A 12,139-nucleotide genomic window follows, 5' to 3' on the forward strand; every position below is an offset into this window, starting at 1 on the left:
AATACATACACTGTATAATAATAAATTGTAACAGAAAAACTTACAAATATATTCATTTTTTATTTCCTTATTTTCAGGGCCCTCCAGGACCTCCTGGTGCTATGGGTCCATCTGGTCCTGCTGGAAAAGATGTAAGTTTTTAAAAATTAAATAAGAATACAGCAAAATTTAACTTGGGGTATTCTAAACAGTATATGCTTTATGTCAGAATCCCAGAAGAAAAAAATGTTATTCAAAATATTGTTGTCTTAACAACATTTTAGCTAATACTAATCTTTGAGTAGTTATACAGTATTTGCATACCTATACATATATTTATCATTTGTTTATTTTATTTTATTTTATTTTATTTATTATTATTATTATACTTTAAGTTCTAGGGTACATGTGCATAACGTGCAGGTTTGTTACATATGTATACTTGAATTCTAGAATAAAATCCCTAAAGTGGTTTTTGACTGCTAAGAAGACTCATCCATTGAATATATTATTTAACTGGAGGGGAAATAAGTGTCTTTGCCTGCCTCTTGTAATGACAAAATTGATACCACTATTTAATGAACTTGAGAACTTGCAGACACCTTCAATTCAATGACATTCTTTCTTTCCCTTTTAATCTCCAATGACAAATTCTTTTTACTGGGTTGAGGAAGGGTTATATTATTTTAGTGATTAGAAGCACCTGCATTATCTCTTTATAAGCTTATATCAAAATGAGAAAGGTCTTCCTCATGCCTTCCACCAAGAAAGCTGATCTCAACTATACATTTTGTGTGACCATTTTAATGAGTCCTTCGTGAGAAAAATACAAAGTAATCATTTTGCTTATTGTCTACAATGTATTTTGTCATACATGAGCACTTATGTATTCTTTATTTCTCTACCTAGGGAGAATCAGGTAGACCCGGACGACCTGGAGAGCGAGGATTGCCTGGACCTCCAGTAAGTTTTCAGCATCTAATAAATTAATTGGAGTAAACTTTGCTTGAAAACTATTATGTAATTCGATTGAATTAAACTTAAAAACAGAAAGTGTTTTACTACTAGGTTGTGATTCTATTTGAAGGTTCATTAATATTTTTTCATTCATTATTTTTAGGGTATCAAAGGTCCAGCTGGGATACCTGGATTCCCTGGTATGAAAGGACACAGAGTAAGTAGAGTTTCTAAGTTATTTACAAGGTATTCCACTGGGCTATGTTTACTTGACTAACCAATTTAACTGGACAATTATGTGCCCAAAAGGGTGATTCTGACAATGAATTAATTTGAAATTTTTAAGTCTACCAAGTTTATTTGTTGACCAAAGTAGCCATTTTTTGCAAAATAAAGGAGTTGATTTCTAGTGTATAAAATACTCTTGAAAAATATTTTCTTACTACCACTATCAGAAAAATAAAAACATTTTATGAATTATGTTTTTATTGACTTAATATGATTTATAGATTGAGTTGAACAACTTTATTCTATGCAAAACATTTCATACATTCAAGCAACTGTGCCTATAACCTATTAACTTAATTATAACAAAATCTATGAAACTCATGTTTGCTACTCTATAGTTAAGGCAACTTTCTTATCATACTACATTGCACTTTCTAGTTAGTTCATGTTTTCCTGCTGTAAAATCAGTATGAAATATCTTCAACCCCTTTAAACAAATTTTAAATTATTAAAGTTAATTTTGCAAGTAGTGTTATAAAGACCAATTAGAAAAATTCAATGTAAACTTTATCAATCATTCTAGATGAACAGATTTTAATAATTTTGCTATTTTTATACATTCCCTAGGGCTTCGATGGACGAAATGGAGAAAAGGGCGAAACAGGTGCTCCTGGATTAAAGGTAAATCACAACAAAATCACGTTTTCATAAGTAAATTCATTAAATATTAAAGCTACATTGGAGATTCATATTGTGAGGCTTAACTTGTTTGCTGAAATTTACCTGAACTTTACCTATTAGGTATGAATAATGGTAACTAATTGAGATATTCTATTAACGCTTCCATGAAAACTGATAACTTGAAGAGTCTAGATTAGAAATAGTTGAGCATATTAGTATAACTTATCAATTACTTCTCTTTAGTTTTTAAGTTTTTAAATTCAGAAATTGAGATTTCTGGTAAATAAAATACTAACAGAAAATTAATATTGTTAAAATGTATATCTTTTTCTAGGCTCCATAAGCTTTTCCATAATATTCTGTATTTAAAAATCAATAATATTTTCTTCCTCTTGTATAAAATAGTAACATATTTTATATGTATCTAGGGTGAAAATGGTCTTCCAGGTGAAAATGGAGCTCCTGGACCCATGGTAATTATGTTTCTTATGCATAATTTTCAGTTTTATTATTAACCTCATTGTTACCTAAAACTGGCTTTGCTCCCACCCCAACTGTTCTTACACATGTCAGGATTAGAGTAAGACCATATTTCAATTTTACTCTCTAGGGTCCAAGAGGGGCTCCTGGTGAGAGAGGACGGCCAGGACTTCCTGGAGCCGCGGTGAGTATTGTTACTAACATCGCACAATTAACATCGCACAATTACAACCCAAAGTGACAAATTAGTGTCTCAGTAAATTTCAGGCTGTAAAAATACGTTAGAAAAAAGACCCTCCTACAAAATTATACTCGATACTGTGATAACATTTTGGGTATAGTTAAAAGGAAATGAATAAATGTTTTCCAATTATCTCTATTGAGAATTTTTGTGTTAACTGTTCATATGCAATTAGAGCCATTACATCTGCATTCAGTCCTGAAAACACAGATTCCAATCCTTCTACATTTGATTGTTGCTGTATATATCAGAATTGTCTTTACAATATATTGACTTTGAAATATTTAATTAGTAAGCAGATTTTAACGTACTTGAAGAAAACTCAGCTCACTTGAGTCAGAATTTTAGTCAAAATATTACTCATGACCAGCCATTCAGAATTAAATAGATATTTAATGTAAACTTCTCTTTTTAGGGTGCTCGGGGTAATGACGGTGCTCGAGGCAGTGATGGTCAACCAGTAAGTAACTTTCTATCTCTTATTTGTTGTAGGGTAATGAGAAATTATGGATTGTGGATTATTTAATATTATATATATACACACACACACTCAGGTATATACATATATGTATATGTATATGTATATATCTAACACACACATTAGCATCTCTATTGACCGTTTTTATAATTTAAAAAGTGAAAAAGTATCGTAGCCCCAATACTCAATATTGTATATATGCATGTGATTAAAACTGACACTGAGCCCCTAAGCAAAATCTAGGTTCTGATATTCATTCTGCTTGACCAACTGCTAACATTTAGTGGTGCTCTCAATGTTAGTTAACATCTTATATAAGACATGGCACTTTAAAGAGCCCTACAAAATGGATAAAATAGATATTACCTCCATGTTGTAAAATTGAATACAAAAGCTCAGGGAAAAGTAATCTGCACTAAGTCATGGAATTCATGGCAAAGTAGGGAGAAACCGAGAATTTCTAATTTTAGATTTCACTCTCTTCTTATTTTACCACATTGTTTCTCCACATAATATCCATAAAGTATGAATATCTTTTTTATCTGCATAAATATCTTCTTTTCTTTATATGTGGTTACTTAGTTACTAGTATTCCGGCTTTCATTTATTTGAAAAGGAGCTCTTGAAATTGTATTTAATTTTTTTAGGGCCCTCCTGGTCCTCCTGGAACTGCCGGATTCCCTGGATCCCCTGGTGCTAAGGTAAATATGAGTTTCTACAGAAGGGTATAAAAATATCTTGGAGACAAGAGAAAACCACTAGATTGTTTCTTGCAACTGATTTTTAAAATCAGTCAAATGGATAGCTTTTATCTATACATGTCTTTAAAGCCCTATTCTTGATTCTAAAAGAGGTGTAGTCCCTAGCATTCAACTATTGATATTTCTTCTGATGCCTTCTTTTTTTCCCCAGACTCTTTCCAGGAAACTGATAACACAATCACACACATAGTTACATTTTTCTCTGCCTTTATGATGAAAGATTCCTTGCTTTACCTGCAGTATAGAGTCCTACTATTCCAACCTTTGGGAGATGGGTTTAAATAGGACTGAAGGGTGAAGTGGCTAAGTGAGTAGAAGTGGTGAGAGGAACTGACTACATATGGTTTTACCATTAGGGTGAAGTTGGACCTGCAGGGTCTCCTGGTTCAAATGGTGCCCCTGGACAAAGAGGAGAACCTGGACCTCAGGGACATGCTGGTGCTCAAGGTCCTCCTGTAAGTATCATAGTTGAGAGGGAGAGTGCTGCTACACTTACTTCATGAAAGCATGTGCTTCAATATGGCTATCAGTGAAAATTACTTTGAAAAAGTTGTTGCTTAGTGCTCTAAAATGATCCTCCTGTGACACATACTGATTTGATTAGTAGTAAAAATGATAGTTTTTGACTGTTGCACTATTCCAGAATTCATGATTTTTTATGTTTATATAAAAGAATAGAAGATAGAATAGTTTTCTGATGCTTTCAAGAATGTGCCCCAAGCTAATCACCAATCATAAAAATTCAAAGAACCAAATTCAAAATCTCTTCTATTTATGTATCATTTAATAATTTATACCAAGTACATATTACCTCTAATCTGTTTAGATAATGATGAATCTTTTGACTACATTTCATATGTTGTGTTATAGTTGGAGGATTCACTTAATCTCTACAAAGCATAACACTCACCAATACATTAATTTTCACACAAACAACTTCAAATATATACGAACTATTTGCATTACTATTAATACATTAACTGTTTTTTGTATACTTAGGGCCCTCCTGGGAGTAGTGGTAGTCCTGGTGGTAAAGGTGAAATGGTAAGTTGTCCCCACTCCTCACCCTTATCTCATCCACACATTACTGGCTTCTTTTGCATTTTGCATGACAATAGATTTGTGATATTTAAGTGAGATATTCATAAAAGAATGTTCGAGTTTGGCTAATGTAGTGTCTTTGGTTTGTTTTTAGGGTCCCGCTGGCATTCCTGGAGCTCCTGGACTGATGGGAGCCCGGGGTCCTCCAGGACCACCCGGTGCTAATGGTGCTCCTGGACTGCGAGGTGGTGCAGTAAGTTGTCTTGTTTTTTCTCTGTTGACTGAAAGGTATAGTTTAATTCCATCAACAAAAATTAATAGCAAAATTTTGCTCCTGTTCAGTTGAATTTATATTGACTTCACTCTTGTCTTATAACTGAATTATGTGTTTCTGGTGATGATTTTGTTAGTCGAATCCTCCCTGTTTCTCAACCAAGACTCTGTTATAATTTAGGGTGAACCTGGTAAGAATGGTGCCAAAGGAGAGCCAGGACCACGTGGTGAACGCGTAAGTATTACTACAACAGATCTGGTTATTTCTTGAAAAAATGCAACATAATTAGAAAGTAAACAGGTAAAAACTTCGAACTAAATTCAGTCATAATTTCTTATTTTACCATCTTTTTTTTTTTTTCAGGGTGAGGCCGGTATTCCAGGTGTTCCAGGAGCTAAAGGCGAAGATGGCAAGGATGGATCACCTGGAGAACCTGGCGCAAATGGGCTTCCAGGAGCTGCAGGAGAAAGGGTACGTTTTCCATGGGGCATCTAAAAGAAAAACAGCATCACTGTCATCTAAATAAAACTACCTTCAGGGTAAGACAGCCAATTTTTCTTAAGTTGAATGTTCAGTGCAAAATATTGTTTAAAGCACTTTATGACATAAAAATGTTTGCCACTCAAGAATTATGGAAAAGAATTGTAATCCTTTGGACTGAAATATTTGTCTTTCATTATTTTCAGGGTGCCCCTGGGTTCCGAGGACCTGCTGGACCAAATGGCATCCCAGGAGAAAAGGTAGATAACTTTAGTTTCTATGTTCCTAAATGCTAGCACCACAAATAGGTAGTTCTTCCATACAATTTCCCATTCATGAAAACCTAAATATCTGAAAAATATATATTGGAGTTAAAAAAATTCCTAATGTAATGCATCCTCTGTTCAGTCACTTTCTTGGCTTTGTAACTAAAGCCACTTACTTACCCTCTGTGATAATCTTTTACTTATCTGTTAATTGGAAATCATTTATCTGAGCATCATTTCAAGAGTACAATAAACTAAAATGCCTGAAAAGTCTTTGAAAACTCTAAAGTTAAATGCAAATATGATTTCATATCATTAAGATATTAGATTTTAGATGCACATAAATATATTTTTAAGCACACTAAATACTGTTTTATTAAGCATGTGATATTCACACATTTGCTTCAAAATTTTTTCAATACGGCAATCCAAGCTAAGATAACTGATTTTACATATAAATTTTTCAGCAACATGTGAACCCTTTTTGAAAGTTCAAATGATGTTCTCTATTTGTAACCAAAATATTGTTGGTATCTAGGTTAGTGAATGCTATTTTAATTTTTTTTTATTTCTTTCACTACTTAGGGTCCTGCTGGAGAGCGTGGTGCTCCAGGCCCTGCAGGGCCCAGAGGAGCGGCTGGAGAACCTGGCAGAGATGGTGTCCCTGGAGGTCCAGGAATGAGGGTACAGAGAAACATTTGTTTGAATGACACTTTAATTTAGACAGAAGAAAGGCAAGACAAATGAAGACAGATCAAAAGCAACTGAAATCAATCAGATTACATATTTTGTAAGGCCCCAAACAAAACAAAATTCTTTTAAGTAAACTTAAGCCATGATAGTTCAAGGAGAGAAAACATAGAACACTTGCCTTAGATACTTTATAGACAGGAAAAAAGATGTTCAAATCTGAGGCTTCACATATAAGCGAAAATATCCTAATTGTACAAATAGTATATGTTGTGATTTTTTATTATTTCATTTAAAATCACCTAACAACTGACTTCTTTGCTTCAGGGCATGCCCGGAAGTCCAGGAGGACCAGGAAGTGATGGGAAACCAGGGCCTCCCGTATGTACATTTTTTAAATCTCATTTTAAAAGGCCAGTTAAAATGGAATGTATATGTTGGCCTATCCTTGAGTGTGTGTATAGTATATATATACTATATAGAGAGTATGTTTTAATCTTATCTTTATCAAACCTTTATTAATGTAATTTTTTCTTATTAGGGAAGTCAAGGAGAAAGCGGTCGACCAGGTCCTCCTGGGCCATCTGGTCCCCGAGGTCAGCCCGGTGTCATGGGTTTCCCCGGTCCTAAAGGAAATGATGTGAGTTCCTTCATTAATTTCTTCAATAAATACTTGACTGGAAGGTTTTTATTTTCCATATGGAGTATAGAAGTGGTCAAAACTCAGTCACCTCTTCAAAGCATGGAGGAGTATAGGAAAATCATATTGCATGTAGGAAGGGAGCTAAATATATAATTGGTTATGGTTGTATGTGTGTCTATGGAGCAGGCAGATAAAACATATGAGACAGGCTGGGTGCACTGACTCATGCCTGTAATCCCAGCACTTTGGGAGGCTGAAGCAGGCAGATCACCTGAGGTCAGGAGTTCGAGACCAGCCTCGCCAACATGGTGAGGCTGTTTTAGTCTCCACTAAAAATATAAAAATTAGCCAGGAATGGTGGCATGTGCCTGTAATCCCAGCTACCCAGGAGGCTGAGGCAAGAGTATCGCTGGAACCCGGGTGGCAGAGGCTATAGTGAGCCAAGATTGCACCACTACACTCCAGCCTGGGTGACAGAGCAAGACTCCATCTCAAAAATATGTATATATATATATATATACACATATATATATATATATATATATATACACATATATATATGAATGAGACGATAATATGATTAGTTATTGCCCTTTGAGAATTAGTAAATACTGACCACTTCTTCTTTAGGGTGCTCCTGGTAAGAATGGAGAACGAGGTGGCCCTGGAGGACCTGGCCCTCAGGTATGTAGCTTTCATCAATTTATTTCTAGCCTTCTAATAGATGTATTCATCTCCAACCTTGTGACTTCTCTCTGTAATCTGTATTATTTCTGCTTCCCTAACTGTTCTTGTTTTCAGGGTCCTCCTGGAAAGAATGGTGAAACTGGACCTCAGGGACCCCCAGGGCCTACTGTAAGTTCACTCACATAAAATTGGAGATGAAAATAGGGTGGAGGTGGGGCAGGAAGAATGCTTCAAAAATTACATAATCTCTGACACTATGTTATTATAGTTTACCAAAGCAATGATGCAACTTGCTGACCTAGTTATCTAGCTAGATGTTAGCACTGAGTTTAGAGTGTACATGTGTGCTTTGGGTCCAGGTCCTCCCCTTTCTTCACATCACTACTTTTATAATTAAGCAACAGGCCTGTTGAAATGGATACTGTAGACTAAATATAAAAGGATGTTTATAACAGAGTGTATCATTATACTTTTCTAGGGGCCTGGTGGTGACAAAGGAGACACAGGACCCCCTGGTCCACAGGGATTACAAGTAAGAACTTATTTAAATGTCATGGTATATCTGACCATCAAATTTTTTGTGTCCCTAACAGATTATAATTTATCTGAAGCTTAACTTGTGAGTCTGTCTTTCATCTGGAAATAAAATATCAGGCAATGTTAATAGATAGGCATATCTTCCATGTCCATTCCAGAGCACATTAATAAGTTATTTAAAAGAATTAATGAAACTCAAATAATTCTATTTGCTTACACTTATTTTTATTATAATATAAATCCATATAGCCAAGTCTATCCTGCCATGCTTGTCAATAAATTTTTATGTGTAGCAATTGAAAGAACAAAGAGAGATGAACACGGATTTGTAAGATATGATTATCACATATGTGTCACTGGATTTTGAGTGGCACAATGTTTCTACCCCTAAAAGACCACTGAAACTTTTTTCAAACATCTTGCAGAAACATGTGTACATATGAGAAGCTTTTCTATAAGCCATGTTTGAGGTAATTACCTGATACAACTATGATTGTTTCTAGGGCTTGCCTGGTACAGGTGGTCCTCCAGGAGAAAATGGAAAACCTGGGGAACCAGTAAGTTACGTTTCATTTTTCAAAACTCAGAAACAAAAAGAATATATAATAATTGTTTGTCAACTATTAACTTTTTAATTTTCTTATGTCATGATATTTGAGATTTAACATTTAGTTTTGAAATATCAAAACAAAGACAAATTATTTAAAAGATAACTATTATATAGAGTTTGAATTTTACCATAAAATAGAGAGTTCATAATTTCAAGATTAGAAAAATTATACAGTATGCCAACATGACAAATGTGTATTTTGCTTATATTTACATAAAATGCATTCTGATATGGACCTAATCATATAATGCAAATCTCCTAGGGTCCAAAGGGTGATGCCGGTTCACCTGGAGCTCCAGGAGGCAAGGTAGTATTTCAATTCATTCTCTACCTTCTTCAGCATGTTATACAGCAATTGATTAGTAGTATATTTTTAGTATATCAAGTGAAAATACTCTTTCTTTAAAAGAGCATCATTGCAAAGGTTTGTTAAGTACACTTAGAGAAACTGAAGACATTTTCAATACATTAAATTTGCTTTAATCTGGAAGGTCCAATTCTCTGACATTCATAATCACTACAGAATCAAATATGAGCTTAAAATTTCAAATAGAAAAATATTGCCAATATGTTGATTCTATGTAGGAAAACTGTTTTGGTAAAAGAACTTTAAAATGCTGCCCTTATGAATAAAATACTAAGTATTTCAATGACAGTTCACACTTAAGCAGACTAAGTATCCAAGTTTTCTTTTGGACACTTTTTTAAGCTTCCAGTTCCCACCCAGCTGTTCAACTATTTATAAGTATACAAATTTCCAGGTTGTTCACAACATAATAACCTAGTGGCCTGATTCAAAATGATGCAAGTTAAGGTGTTTTGTTTTTAGCTTTGGATTGTCTAATATGGTTATTTACGTATTTTTATCACAGGGTGATGCTGGTGCCCCTGGTGAACGTGGACCTCCTGGATTGGCAGGGGCCCCAGGACTTAGAGGTGGAGCTGGTCCCCCTGGTCCCGAAGGAGGAAAGGTGACTCCACAGAATTCCATTCACCTAGGTTTAAAAAATACATTCGATTTCCTTCTGATCATTTATTATTTCTCACTTATTTTCAGGGCGCTGCTGGTCCTCCTGGGCCACCTGGTGCTGCTGGTACTCCTGGTCTGCAAGGAATGCCTGGAGAAAGAGGAGGTCCTGGAAGTCCTGGTCCAAAGGGTGACAAGGTATTGACTTGTTTTCTCTTAATTGTTTCATAAATCAGTCATTGTAGGTTAAAAAAAAAAAAAGCAACACTCCTGGAAAGTAATCGACTGTATTTTCAAAATTAATGTTATCATTTTATAGTAAGTGAAATTTAAGATGGATTCCTACAGCAACAATGAATTAGAACACCCAATATATATCCCAACAAATCCTGAGGGTTACTCCTCTTCTTGGCCAATTTTCACTGAAGATACTTTGAATCTGATGACATTGGCTTTTATTTGACAGGGCGAACCAGGCGGTCCAGGTGCTGATGGTGTCCCAGGGAAAGATGGTCCAAGGGTAAGCATTCTCAGTGAGGAGAAACAGGCCTTACCTATATGTCATATGGGACAGTCCTGCACTTCCACTTTTATTTTTTCCAAAAACTACTCAAGATAAATTAGATAGTTTACCACCTTTTGAGCATAAAAAGACCCAAATAACTTGATTTATAATTAAATTCCTGGTCTATATCTATGGCTACTTGATAGGTCTACAGTGACCAAAGGATGAAAAAACCTCAAAAGTATGATAAAGGTCACAAACTAGCATTTGTGAGTCACTAAAATCTGAGATAATCACTGAAATTTAAGATAATCAATACTGCTCATTAAGAAACTAAAAGTCATCACAATTCAATATAGTAAGTACTCCTAATTAATAGACTTTATATTCAAAAATTGTAATCCTATGGTGCAGTCTCACTATGGAATAGTATTTAGCAACAAAAAGGCATGAACAATTGATGCTGTACACACAGCAAATTACACAAACCTCAAGGACAACATACTCAGTGAAGAAAATTCAGTCTCCAAGGGATACACAGTGCATGATTCCATTCCCATAATATTTGCAAAATAACATCCTTTTAGAGATGCAGAACAGATTAGTGGCTGCTAGGAGTTAGGAATGAGAAAGAGAGAGATGGATGTGGCTATGGAGACATGACACAGGGAGTCTTATGGTGATTGCACATTTGAGTATCTTGATTGTGGTGGTAGTCAGGCATATCTACAAATGGGATAAAATTCTATAGAGCCACATACATACACACATAAATGAGTGCGTGTATCACTGGTGAAATCTGAACAAGCTCTATGGATGGTATCAATGTCAATTTCCTAGTTTTGATATTATACTATAGTTGTGTAAGATGTTAACATTAGGGGAGGCTGGGAGAAAGGTGCACAGAATTTCTGGTATATTCCTTTGCAACATTCTGTGAATCTATAATTCAAACTAAAAGTCAAAAACAAAACAAAAAACATCTTCTAAATATGATTATAAGTAAGTCATTTAATACATTTATATAGTAGTTGCCTTAAAGAAATTCATAAATGCTTCACTTTTGACAGATTAAGTAGATAAGCCATCATTCAAGTAAAAAAAGTGCTCAATACTTCACTTTTGTAATATACGTACAACAACTATTTGAAAATTTCAAGTTGAAAAATTTAATATGTACAATGATACTTTGAGAAAACATTTAAATTATCAAGCAATTTAATACAGAAATGTACTTTAATTTAAAAAGACATTACTGTAAGGTCTTACATGACATCCTATTCATCTTCTACAGTGGAGATAAAGATAAACGAATCAATAAACCACTGCTGAATCCTATTTTCTCCCAGAGTTATCCCCAGAGTCTTGTGTTTCCTGAGCTCTGCAGTATTTACACATTGAGTGAAAAGCACAGCATTCAAGCCATAAAAAATTTAAAAAGTATGTTATCTAGTTTATTAGGTATCTATGTCTATATGCTTTGTTTGATTAATGCAGAAAACGATATTTGCATCTTCAAAATTAAAAAATATTTTTATTTCCTCTAGGGTCCTACTGGTCCTATTGGTCCTCCTGGCCCAGCTGGCCAGCCTGGAGATAAGGTAGCACTTAATACTGTCTGGAAATGAAAAGAA

General features: G+C 34.7%; 1 protein-coding gene across 1 annotated transcript in view; it reads left to right on the top strand.

Moving 5' to 3' along the window:
• Positions 1–12,139, top strand: part of COL3A1 (collagen type III alpha 1 chain) — a 38,272-nt gene that overhangs the window by 14,836 nt on the left and 11,297 nt on the right. The window contains exons 8-33 of the mRNA XM_025404562.1: positions 78–131; positions 889–942; positions 1,100–1,153; positions 1,792–1,845; positions 2,274–2,318; positions 2,456–2,509; positions 2,982–3,026; positions 3,692–3,745; positions 4,162–4,260; positions 4,805–4,849; positions 5,001–5,099; positions 5,301–5,354; positions 5,484–5,591; positions 5,807–5,860; positions 6,452–6,550; positions 6,884–6,937; positions 7,098–7,196; positions 7,830–7,883; positions 8,001–8,054; positions 8,365–8,418; positions 8,927–8,980; positions 9,296–9,340; positions 9,906–10,004; positions 10,091–10,198; positions 10,467–10,520; positions 12,053–12,106. Coding sequence (XP_025260347.1) covers positions 78–131; positions 889–942; positions 1,100–1,153; positions 1,792–1,845; positions 2,274–2,318; positions 2,456–2,509; positions 2,982–3,026; positions 3,692–3,745; positions 4,162–4,260; positions 4,805–4,849; positions 5,001–5,099; positions 5,301–5,354; positions 5,484–5,591; positions 5,807–5,860; positions 6,452–6,550; positions 6,884–6,937; positions 7,098–7,196; positions 7,830–7,883; positions 8,001–8,054; positions 8,365–8,418; positions 8,927–8,980; positions 9,296–9,340; positions 9,906–10,004; positions 10,091–10,198; positions 10,467–10,520; positions 12,053–12,106 — 1,701 coding nt within the window. The remainder of the gene's footprint in view (positions 1–77; positions 132–888; positions 943–1,099; positions 1,154–1,791; positions 1,846–2,273; positions 2,319–2,455; positions 2,510–2,981; positions 3,027–3,691; positions 3,746–4,161; positions 4,261–4,804; positions 4,850–5,000; positions 5,100–5,300; positions 5,355–5,483; positions 5,592–5,806; positions 5,861–6,451; positions 6,551–6,883; positions 6,938–7,097; positions 7,197–7,829; positions 7,884–8,000; positions 8,055–8,364; positions 8,419–8,926; positions 8,981–9,295; positions 9,341–9,905; positions 10,005–10,090; positions 10,199–10,466; positions 10,521–12,052; positions 12,107–12,139) is intronic.

This window comes from Theropithecus gelada, chromosome 12 (genome assembly GCF_003255815.1).
Source record: "Theropithecus gelada isolate Dixy chromosome 12, Tgel_1.0, whole genome shotgun sequence".
NCBI classification, from domain to species: domain Eukaryota; kingdom Metazoa; phylum Chordata; class Mammalia; order Primates; family Cercopithecidae; genus Theropithecus; species Theropithecus gelada.